The sequence below is a fragment of the Pteropus vampyrus genome, unplaced genomic scaffold (genome assembly GCF_000151845.1).
Source record: "Pteropus vampyrus isolate Shadow unplaced genomic scaffold, Pvam_2.0 Scaffold8, whole genome shotgun sequence".
Lineage (NCBI taxonomy): Eukaryota > Metazoa > Chordata > Mammalia > Chiroptera > Pteropodidae > Pteropus > Pteropus vampyrus.
In genome coordinates, this window is record NW_011888789.1 from 7,908,136 (window position 1) to 7,920,964 (window position 12,829).

The window sequence follows — 12,829 nt, forward strand, 5'->3', positions numbered from 1 at the left end:
TAGGATTTTTATAAAACTTAAAAGGGTTAACAAACAAAGTTTTTGGAACAGTACCTGGCACATAGTACAAGCTAACACTCAACAAGTGTTAGCTACTATTATTCTAAAGGAGTTTATTGTCGAAAGTGCTGAGGAAGAGGACTTATTTTAACTTGGTCTCATAGGCCTTGGGAACACTATTATAGTAATTTTATAATTTTACCTTTAGCCCTCAGCCTATGAAATACTGAGCAAAGAACTACAGAACTATGTAGAAGAGGCAGATTGCTAATTTCAACAAATATCAATTTGCAGACTGAAAAATTCTCTTATCTAATAAATCTGCACTTATTTTCCCTTGCAGAATTTTACAGTGCTGTAAATCTCTCAGACATATGTGGAGAGGCGATCTGGTTTATATAGCTTATTATAAGAAACAAAAATTTACCACAGTGGCTGTGAAATGGAATAATCTCTCCTAGATTTTTAGTCTACTGTTTTTCTCCCCTTTTTCCACCTCCACCTCAAACCACACAGAGCCACCCTGATGAAGAGAAAAGTTCTGGATTTAAATCTTGGTCTGCAGCTTGTTAGCCTTGTGACATTGAACAAGTTCTGGTATAACCCTCCATTTTCTCACCTGTAAGATGGAAATAATAATCATCCACATTACATGAAATATATGCAAGGGCTGTTGCAGAGAAAAGGGAATCTGACACGAATGGTACATTTTGGGATATGTGTTGACCAGAAATAAAAAATGCACACTTAACAATTTAGGGCAACAAGTTTAGGCCTTGTAGACTGGAGTCAATCAATGAAGATGATCAACTTTGACTTGAAGGCAGAGGATATAACAATATAATGTGTGTGCTCCTGTTGCTGAAGTGGAAGAAGAGCCTGACCTCCATGGGGAGACCGAGATAAGATGCACTAGATGAGACAGGAAGGACCATGACTGCAATACCTGGGGTCTTAGCTAAGGTGGAGTTCAAGTAGAGAACACTGACAACTATAACCAGCTAAAAGAAATGTAAGAGAACATAAACACTTCAAAGTAAAGACAGTACCACATATTTGGTAATTTTCCAGTTAGATTTACATTTCCTTTTCATTGGTGTTATATGACAGAGAGTGTAAGAATCCTAATCCAGTGAAATACATTAAAAGAAAATAATAATGTCATGGAGCCATTCGATCTCAAATAAAAGAAAGTCTTTTGAGAAGGTAGGTGAGGCCTCTGGAATAATTTCTGGACCTGAGTGTTTTCTTTATTTTGTCAATACCTTCTAGATACTTCCTCCTATTTATTCTTTCAGCAAACACTTGAGGAACTACTTTGTGGTAGGCCCCTAGGATCCTATATATTATCCATCTAATAAATTTAGACATTTGGATGTTCGAATGTAGTGCAAATCAAAAAGGACACACACCACCACCACCTCTACCACCATCACCACCTAAGCCTCCAAATAGGGACTGCGACTACCTACTAACAACTGCTCTTATCCCTCCTTGCTTTGGTAGGGGTAAATTCCTTAAATGGCCCTCTTTTTGCACATGTACTTTTTCACTGCAACCTGTTCAGATGTAGAATGTGATTAGTCATTTTCTGTGGTCTTAGAATAAGCATAGTTTTAAACATGGTTGCTGTCTGGGCTGTTTGCAGCTCATACCCTCAAACAGAGCATTTAAAAGAATCATGCTGTTTTGGTCAACTTGTAGCACTTAACTGTGAGAAGCGAAACTATGAGCATGTCCAAGTGTAAAAATCCCCACCAACAGAAGCTGATCAGTTTGGGGAATCAAAGTTAACAACTAGTAAGAAGACATTTTTTTTTTTCATGGTGACATTGGTTAATGAAATCCAATAAATTTCAGCTATATACTTTAACAGTAAGGTATATATATATTTACACTGTGTGTTCACCTCCCAAAGAGGCACTACCATTGTGAATGTTACAGGTAAAATGCTGACATAGTACTTCTGATTTTGTTGTTTTATGTTCTGTAATGTCATGTTCTATGCATATGTTACAAGGATTGTTCGGTTTGATCATAAAGGGATTATTCAGTAGTATCCATACACATCCTTACATTACACAGGGAGTTTGACAGAGATCTATTAAAATGGTGCTTCTGGAGTCCAGCTATTTTAACCACACTTTGAAGCGTATTCTCAGTGTTTTTACTGGTAGGGTTTAGTTTGCTGTCAATGATACAGAGAATATTTTATAATAAAACCCTAAATTATATAGTGACTTTCTTTCAAATATAGGCACTCGCGTGTTTTATCTCATTCTGCAAATTTCCTTGCTGAATATACATTTACAAATAGCAATTCCGTTTTCATTCACGAGGAGCTCTAGTTAACCAAGTCAGGAACAAGCTATCTGAAGGATGATTCAGCTGGAGCATGGGGCAGTGGGAGCACCAAGTTACCACATGCGGCGAGAAATGGTGACTTTGTTGAATGGTTCTTGAGGTAACTTAAGATCACTCACTGCATCAGTAGCAGTGATTTTAAACTGAGTTGTATTCTGAAATACCATTGTCATTAGAACCTGCTGTTTTTTACAGAGCTATATTTACAAATTTTAATCTGAGAAGCTAAATTTTTCTTTGTAGAGTCAAATTTGTGAGTGCAGCTCAGAAGAGAAGACCAGATGGCAAAGCATAAACTTTATCCACTCTGTGCGTTACCATAATCCTCTGCATAAGTTAATTCAACGAGGGAGAAATATGATCTGTAAAGGAGTTTTGGAGATTTTCCTCAGTAATTTATTTACCTCTAACATGACTATAAAAAAAGGACATCCTTCTGTGTAGAGAACTGATTAATGATATCTGAGTGGCTTTCATTAACTGACATAATTGTCAGTCACCAATTTTCACTGTGAGATCTGCACGTGTGTAATGTCAGGCTTTTAAAAGATTTTATGCAGTGAAGACCACTGGGATCAAAGCTGAAAACTCACTGTTATTTGATAATATTTTGCAGGTTTCCTGTTTAATTTGTTCAGTGTGTCAAGGCTCTTCAGATTAGCTGCACAGTCACACGAAGAGTAATGATAGGAGCTAACTTTGCATTGTCAGACCCTTTAAAGAACAGAAACCACAATTTATCTAGTGTCATATGCTATCAGCATATCTTGGCGGCATACGCATGCTAAAATTTGTTTCCTGTTCTTAACAATATAGTACAATATCTGATATTTTTAAAAGTGCACAGTAGATGATTAAAACAAGAGATTGCTTAGACGAATAGTTCTTTTTATATATTTACTTCGCCTTTAACACAAATATTTATTTATACATTAAATTATTAAAATAACATATTGCCTTAAATTTTTGTATGATCGGAATGTAAAATAAATATTTTGGGATTATTGCCATGATTTTTTCCCACGTTGTGTGACATATTAAATGAGAAAGAAGTGCAAAAACAGACTTTATAAGTATACCTAATATACCTGCTTGCATAATGTTAGAGTCAGAGAGTATGTTTGTGATCTTTTAAAAGTGCTTAAAGAACTTAAAGCTTATAAACAGAAGTGCCTGTAAAATGTGTGGCGTTGCTCTCTCGGGCTTTCGAGTTTCTATTTTAAAAGAATGCTCTTCTTTGCACTTCCCTGTCTGTCTGTGTTGAAGCATTTCTGAGGGTGTAGATGTGTTCATCTTAATGTCAAGTGAGTTTGAAATAGATTTCAGCAAAGCCTGCTTAACCCTCGCTCTAACACTACGTTATTTCAGGGTGTATGACTACTGCCTCTCTAGAAACACGTCGAAAACACAGTAATGAACTGTGGTAGACCAAGTACAATTAAGCCATGCCAACTTATTGCATTTGAACATTCACTTCATATGGTATTTGCCTTCAACCAGTTTTTAGTTAATAGACCATTTCTTTTTAGACGAGAATCGAATGGCCGGTAAAAATTTTTTGCACTTCTAAAATCCAACTACTCAGTTAAAAAATTGACCCCAAGCTTAGGAACAACCCCAGCCTCCTAAAGTTATACCTGAGAATTAGAAAGTACTTGGTAGAGTAGTTAGATTTTTTTTCCCCCATGAAATAAGTGAGATGATTTTATATGAGTAAACCGTATATCTGAGAAACATATATACTTTTAAAATATTTTCCATTAACATATAGTTATTATTTTATGATCTAATGGGAGAAAATATACTCTGTTGAAAATTGTCTCATTACTGTTGAGAAAAACCATACAAACCCTATGTGCTCAATATTAATTTGCATTTTCGTCAAGAATCTGTGAAATATCCATGGCTATTCTATTAGTGTGGTTATGTAGGAAGACAAAGAAGTTATGTTATTGCCAGGTCTCCGCGATCCTTAAATTGGGGCTCTATTAAGAATGTGTGAAGAACTTTGTATGATACTTCTTTAGAAGGCATTACTGACACACAGCACCCATGGGCCAAGGATACAGTTGTGTGGCTCTGTTGGTGGTATACAGATTTGTTTTTGTGTTTATGCCATGTAAGATTTTGAGTTAACTTTTTAAAAGAGCTGTTCTCTGAAAAGCTGGATACCCTCATGTCATAGATGGTTTCCCCTACAGGATACAGTAGGGACATTATTACAAGTAAACTTCTAAGGATACAAAGTCAGATTGGCTGAGAGTGTCTGCTCTTCTGACAGCCTTGAGACTATGTGCAGGAGAGAAACTCAGGCTAGTCGGTGGAAGTGTACTTCAAACCCAAACATCAAGAAATGTTTATACATCAGGGTCAGTTAAGGGTGGATATTGTAGCTAAGAAAGACTTTGTATCCAAAGGTCTCTGCCTCATGACATCACAGATCATCTCTTAAAGACAATGGATGTGCTGATCTTTGCGCATGAACAACCTCCAAAAGAAAGGATAGACCGACCTGCCAGATGAGTGATTTTTTTTTTCCTTTCTACCAAAGGACTTAGCAGAATTGGACCTCAGAGTCCTGGTTAATGATGTTGAACCATATGAAGATTTCAGTGCCATTCAAATACCACTGAGAGATTTAAATGGAGATATAGCATTAAGAGCTACATTTGTGAGCTATAATACAAATATTCCCAAGAATCTTTCATGACTGCAAACTTAACCAAGACTTTAAAAGTAATTAATGTAAGCCTTTTATTTGAAAGCAGAAAGACCAGATAAAAACAGAAAAAAAAAAAAAAGATAAACCAAGACCCTTTTTTTCCTGTATATGCATTTGTGTGTACATGTATGCAATATTTCCTTATTTGCTGAATCATTTGTAATTTTGTTGTGGACATCATGACATTTCACTCTTAAATACTTCAGCAGATACCACCAGAGAATAGGACATTCTTCTGTGTAACCACAAAGCAGTGATCACACACTTGAGAAATTGAATTTTGATTCAATACCTTTATTCAGATTTTTCAATAGTCTCAATAATGTCCTTTATAACTATTTTTTCCACTAAGCAAGATCTAGTCAATAGCTACCCATTGTATTTGTTGTGTCTCTTTACTCTCCTTAATCTAAATCAGTTTCGCAGTCTTTTGTCATTCATGACATTGACATTTTTGAAGCCTAGATCAACTTGTTTTGTAGAATATCCCTCAATTTGAAGTTGCCCAAATGTTTCCTCACATTTGAAATTAAGATTCTTAGTAAGGAAATAAATAAGTAAATGAAGACAGGAGAGTTGGGGGGGGGCGGGAGTGGGATAGGGAATGAGAGAAAAAGAAGGCAAAAGAGATGCAAACAACATGAAAATTGTTTATTCAAATTAAAGAGAACAAAATCTAGTAGATTTGTATTCAGATAATATTGATAAGCGCATGTATGGAGTGGCAGGTGAGGGAACATGGTGCTTATTGAAAGTTAAGGGTATCTGAAATATTATGGTTAGAACATTTTGCTTAGAGACAAGGAAATAAACCTTGAGTTTTGGTTGTGTGCCAAGTTAAATGTACAATTCAATGAAAACAAAACAAAACAAAAATCAAATTAGTTCCTTTAGTCTATATGTAAAATAATGAGGCAACTTATTTTTCTTAGTATATGTAAACCAGTTTCTTTGGTGCCATTTAGCTCCCCCAAATTCATTTCTTTAAACCCCTTCACTGGGCTTACAAAGTTGAAAGTGAAATTAAAAGAGTTCATAGGAATATACAGACTCTATTCCAGATTGATGAGAATTTAGTCTGATTTTAAAAACCTCCAAAACAGAGATTCATGAACCACATCTTAAAACGAAGATGCCTATGAAAGTTGTTCATGAAGTAAATCTTATTTTCAAGCTGTCAGACAAAACCATCAGGTAGCAAAGTCTGAGAACAGCTGAAATAAGTTTTCTAACTTGCCAGTGTGTCTTTATATGAAATGCCACCCTCTCCATCTCATCTCCCAGCCTCCAAATAAATAAAAAGGGGAACATGTAATTGTAGGAGCACTGCTGAGAATCACAACGTTCAAATGGTTTTCGCTATAATTTATTAGAACCTTTATACGCTCATTCCTGACATGCTTTTGATTTACTTGATAAGGGCAGAATTGTAGAAAAACAAACATATCCCACGTAGGAGAGGTACTCCATTTCCTGTTCATGTCTAATGTGGCTCTGATTGCTGTCCTTGGAGTCTTGATTGCCATATCCAGTGAATAATTACACACTGGATCAGGGAGGTACAGTTTCATTCGCCTGATTTTTTTTTTTTTTTTGGAAACTTGCTGTTAATTTCTGAACTTGAAGAGAAGTAGACTTTGTAGTTGGCTTTTCTAAGACTCAGTGAAAACAGTTGTTGAGATCTGAGATTCTGTGATGTTGATTAAGTAAAATTTTGTGTGCAAAGGAAAATCCATTCATTATGCTTTTATTTTTAAAAACTTATTATGAAAAATTGGACATACTATATAAAATTATATAACAAATCAACATGTGTACCTATTGCTTAACTTCTACAGTGATCAACTTTTTGGGAAATTTCTTTCATTTTTATGCCTATTCATTCCCCACCACCATTTTATTTTCAAGCAAATTTCAGATATTATATCATTTTGTCCATAAATATTTCAATAGAGCATAGATACTCTTTTAAGCAGTCTTCCTTGAAATAAGAATGGTATATATGTGTTTGATGTGACGTTTGATGTGAAGTAATGCACAGTGTAAGTACTCCCAGTCTCTGCTGAGAAGATTTCAAAGAGCTACATCCAATCAAACCGATACTTAATGTGAATGTGGTGGTCATCTAGAATGGTCATACATTGTCTATTGGGACAGCAACTGAGGTCCAATGGAAGAGTGATGTTACCAAAGAATTTCTGTCTTGAGGAAAAGAACATTGTTAAGATTTATGAGTTTGTTCTTTTCCTGGGGCCACCTCTGATAGGATAATCTAACCCTGACTCTCTAGAACATTATAACCATGAATAAGTAAGTCACTTACCTGTCTCTGAAATTAAACTTCACTTAAAAAAATGGGCATGATGCCTATTGTATCTATTCTCAGAACTATGATGAAGATCAACTATGATCTGGGATGTGAATATGCTTTAGAAATAATGAATGGCCTAGTTACATATTCACCTGCAGCATAGGTGTTGGTTCTTTGAAATAATCACTGTTCTTGATTTTTAATGATACCGGAGAATGTAAAGATTGAGGAAGTAACTATCTAGAAGATTTTTTAAAGAATAATTTTATAATCTAGATTCTCTTTTATCCTCTGAATATATTTTATTTGGGCATTTAATTCTTCTCTAAGTTGAGATACATTTTGGCTGACTCCTCCTCCCCATTTTTATTTCTCAGATAGTGAACCTTTGAGAATGGGGTCTTAATCTGGCTTGCTCAAAATTAATGTTTCTCTTTGTAAGATTACAGGGCGATGAGAACTTTTTTTCTTTCTCTTTTTCAGCCTCACCCCTACGATTGAAAGAGATGAAAAGCCAGGAATCTGCCGCAGGCTCTAAACTAGTGCTTCGGTGTGAGACCAGCTCTGAGTATTCCTCTCTCAGATTCAAATGGTTCAAGAATGGGAATGAGTTAAAGCGAAAGAACAAACCACAAAACATCAAGATACAAAAAAAGCCAGGGTAAGTTGATGCATATAACAGCAGAGGCAGTGCTTAGCCATAGAATGATATAAAATCTAAACATTGCTTACAGCCTAATAAATGAGTATACTATCAAGAAACGTGATATACAATTAAAGGAAAAGATTTTTCATTGGATAATGACCAGAAATTGTGTCATTGTTTAGGAAGGAATTTGAAGTTTCTGATTTTTACAACTTCTGAACGAGGAAAGGAAAAGATGGATATGGATAAAATTAGGGGTGGAAGGATAGGTGGAGATAGAAGGGATGAAGGAAGACAACATTAATGGTAGCCGTTGTAATAGTAATAAGTTAGATCCTTAAATTCAGTTTATTCCAAAAAAGACAAATGCTGTTTAGAGAAACAGTGCCTTAAGCAATCAAAATCCCAACTTCAAAATAAAGCTTAATAAATACCTAGATTTATGGCAAGAGTTAGAATGCCATCAGTTGAATTCGAAGTATTTTCAAATAAGGGGCTAAAATTCTAAGGAGACTTTTTACCGACAAGTCTCTTCCACTATATCACACAACTAAAATCCAGGTAACCCTGGGGCGTGAACGTCTTAAAGTTCCCTTCACTTCTTGAGGATATTTGGAAGGGCTTCAGGTGATTCCTGTAATGTTTTGGTATATGGGTTCTATACTTACTCTAAAGTGATGCTCCTTTGTTATTTATATACTCTTCATATCATCTATTTCTTTATTTAGGACACTTTTCTTAAAATATCAAACTGCATTTTGAAATTAGGGAAGAAAGAAGTACTTTGGATTTTTGCTTGGAAACAGTCCTATAAATGTGGGACGTATAATAGTGGTTCCAAGCTCAAAGATTACATTTTCTTTGCTCCCACTTCGGAGGATTCCGGTGAAATCTCAGAGATGATAACAGAAGCAACAATGAAAGAATTTTCATCATACTTTGATTTTTATAGGACATCTACCAAAAAATTATCACACCTTATGAGCAAAAGAAAGCAGAGTGATTATAATGGAAATTTAGTTATATCTTATCAAACTGTTTAATTGCTAAAATAACAATAATTAAGGACTTGTTTCTAGTTTGCATAGTTTTATTAACTACACTGCTCGTTCTTGTTATTGACTGCTTCAGCAAGCTCTCTTGATTTGGAAATTTAATAAAGCATGAGGGAAAGCACAGGTATCACTTTCTGCAACAGGTGGTACTTTAAAGATACAAAAAATAATACTACAAAGTGACATTGTATTTTTATAATTTTTTTTTTACAATATTTCTATAAGTAGTAAGGGCAGTTGAACTGCACATGATAACTAATTTTGCAGATTAAGAAATCAATGGTCAAAAAGTATTATGTCTTGCCTTGAGTCACACAACTAGTAAGACTAAGCTGGGACAGAAATCTGTTTCTGGCATTCTTTAATGCCTCTTTCCTTCTTTAAAAATGGAAAGCATTCATGTTTAATAACATGTGTGCATGTGGGGAGAGGAGGAGATAGTGAGTGAATTGAAAAAAATAAATACAATTCTTATAGAGAAGCTTAGCAAGAATAAGATACTATTAGATTTTAGTGTCCGTTTTGTTTTTTTAACAATTTGACAAGTTAGTAAGAAACTAAGTTTTCCGCACAGGTAGGCTAATGTCTCATTCATTTCTACGTGGCTGTCAAATGAAATCAATAATATTTAAGTGCTCATGAAAGGGTTTATGCTAGGAGTGTGGAGAAATGGGAGAATCATAAGGTGTTATCTTTATACCCATGGGTCAGAAGATTGTATAGAGATTGTCTAGTTCAGATTTCTGTAAAACATAGGAATTCCTCTGATTGTGTGCCGAAACACTGTTGGGCGGGGGAACTTCAAGATCTTTAAGGAGCGCATTGATTTACAAATAGCATCTTTTAGAAAATTATCAGTTATATTGAGGTAAATTCTATTTTATCATGTCAAGATTTAATAAGGAAGATGAAATATCTAGCACATCGTATTAGGCAGTAAAACTAAGTTCTAAATTGTAGGTTACTGACACTAAGTGCTGTGGATGTTGAGAAGAGGGGGTGACCCCAGGAGCTTCAGGAGTAGCTATGAGGAGGTAGATTTGAACTTGCTGGAGGGAGAGAATCCACTCTGGCTGGGTGGATGAGGTTGGATGGGCTATTACAGAGGAGAGCAGAAATCACAGTAGTGGCCCTATTAAGGGGCTAGATAGATTGGAGCAGTGGGTAGGTGGATGGGAAATTTTGCCTTTTATTGGGCAAGCTTCTGTGTGTCAGGCCCTGGGCTAGATGCTGGGTACACAGAGGTGAACATGATATGCTCACTGCTCTCAAGAGGCTTGGTCTAAAGGAGAGAAAAATGTAAACAGTTATACTGCTCAGTTTTAAGTCTTACAATAGTGATAATCATGGGATGCTATAGAAAGAGCCTAACACAGATGGCTGAGGGGACCAAGTCAGGGACAATGGCAGCTTCCTAGAAAGAAGGGGAGGAGCAGGGAAAGGAGAAGAGTTTTATGTAAGCTGTAGGAACAGAACAAAGCATCTGCAGACTACAAATATTCAGTCTGAGGATGCCTAGAGAGAGGCAAATGAAGTTGGGTAGATAAGGTGGAAATAAGGAACAACAAAAAAAAAGAAGTGAGCTGCTCAGAATAAATATGGTTTCGAAAGAGCACATCTATACTTAAAGAGGTAATTTGTTACATGGCTTGGATGACATATAAAAGTATCATTAGTATTCAGAAAAGCATTTTCATATTGGCTCCATAGGTCCAGACAGCTAAGAGCACTATCTACATTTTAATAAAATCCCATTATCCTGGAAAGGCCAATATTCAGAAATTATTTCTTTTAAACAATAGCTTTGCTGGAAAGAATTAAATAGGAAAAAAAAGTCATTTTTTTTTCAATTTATGTGACTGTAAATTACTCTTGGCAAAACATTTAACATATTTGATCTTCCAAAAATAAGACACTTTCTGTAAAGCAGACAGCTACTTGATAAGTGAGTGATCAACATATCAGGTTTCAGAATTGGGTATTTGGTCATTTCTGAAGTTGTATCTTTTTAAAAAAATAGTGTTGTCACTTTGTTTAAGGTTAAAGAACCAAATTGAATCTAAGTGCAATTAACATTTGCAACGTGCTCTTTTATTTCAAGTTACCTTATATATATGAGAATAAATACTCTTATTATATTCATTTAAAATTAAGATCCTGAGAATGAAGAAAATTAAGCTTCTTCCTATAGATCTAATGTTAATGACTGGTGAGACTTGGGTTTGAAATTGGCCTGACCCCAAGTCTCACATCTTTTCACAACACTTGTGATTTCGCTGTCTACAGTGAAGTCACAACACAGAGCTAGGGACACATTTAGGCTTAGAGTGAAATAAAAACATTCATATGTTCCAGTTTCATCTACATATTTATAATTTTTCATTATGAAGATATTCGAAATGTTAATGGTTTTCAGTGGTTACTTGGTAACTTGACTTAAACTTTATCTTACCACATTTGATCTTAGCCAAAAGGCCGAGAAGCAATAAACTTTATCTTAGACCGTGATCACCAAGCAGAGGTGAATTTTAGTGTGAGGTTTAGGATTTCTCTGGGATTCTCTTTATTTAAGTAAAACATTGACTCTTTTCCAATTCTTAGTCTAGGTTTCTTTTTCACATTTTATAATTTAGATTGTTCGTAGCAGCCAGAATTTCCTTTTAATCCCTTAGTGTTATGAAAAGCTTTCACACCAATATGCAATTTCTATTATTTTGTGAAGTCTTATCTCCCTTCTGCCCCCGCTCCTACTAATAAACTACATTCCTACATGTTCTTCCTATGATTTTGAATTCACATTTGAGCCTTTGTTTGTTTTACTTGGCTAAGCAATGTGTGGGACCAATTAAAAGAAATGGAAACCACCCCAGTATTATATGTCTGCCTATTCCTTTGTTCTTGTTTCCTTTGCCTAGTGGATGATTCTGATCAAGAAACCTGGTTGAAAAGCTTGGTGTGTGACAGATTCATATTGGGGGTTTTAAATTGGCTTTATTTAAATATCTCTTCTGTATTAACCTTATTAAAGGCTGACTTCCTATTGTTTGTGTATGGCGCACACTTTTGGACGCCTTTAATTTTGTCTTAGCTCTTCATTTCTGCTCTTATATATTTTAGTTTTGCTAAAAATTGTATCTTCTTGGCTTGGTCAGATTTTTAAAAAGAATTTTAAAGAATTATTTTTCCTCTTGTTAATTGTTGTGGTTTTTTTCCCTTTAACTCTATAATAGAACATATTTATACATATTCCCTTCTCTTTTTAGGTGAGCAGCTCTGGCAGGTCATTTTACCTTTATATGTAAGAAAAATCTCAAATTCCTTTGCTATAAAATGGAAATACCCAGTGCCTATTTCATACAGTTTATGCGAGGCGTTTGGTGCAGTATCTGGGTCTCTATAGTATAATAGTTGCCTGTGAAGTCCCTCTCCCCTTTCTTTCTTTCTCATTACAATGTCTGAAGCTGTGTTGAACACACACACGAAGTTCATATATGATTCCTTAGGGATCAGAGAAATGGAATTATGTAAACTGATCCCCAATATACATTTAAGTTACTTTGGCTTGTAAACTATAGTGAAAGTATCAAGCTAAATAAGAAAAATGAAGTAGCTGTTGGAACCTCGAGTTCATCTTGTCAGTGAGCACTGATTGAAAGAACATAGTTTGCATTTTGATATTAAAAAAGAAATTAATACTTAGAATTTCATTTATAAATCTGTTTGTATTAATT

General features: G+C 35.1%; 1 protein-coding gene across 6 annotated transcripts in view; it reads left to right on the forward strand.

The window, feature by feature from the left end:
• NRG1 (neuregulin 1) overlaps nt 1-12,829 on the forward strand; it is a 1,003,268-nt gene that overhangs the window by 835,589 nt on the left and 154,850 nt on the right. For all 6 annotated transcript variants that reach the window (XM_011372000.2, XM_011372009.2, XM_011372036.2 and 3 more), the window contains exon 2: nt 7,881-8,058. In XM_011372000.2, coding sequence (XP_011370302.1) covers nt 7,881-8,058 — 178 coding nt within the window. The remainder of the gene's footprint in view (nt 1-7,880; nt 8,059-12,829) is intronic.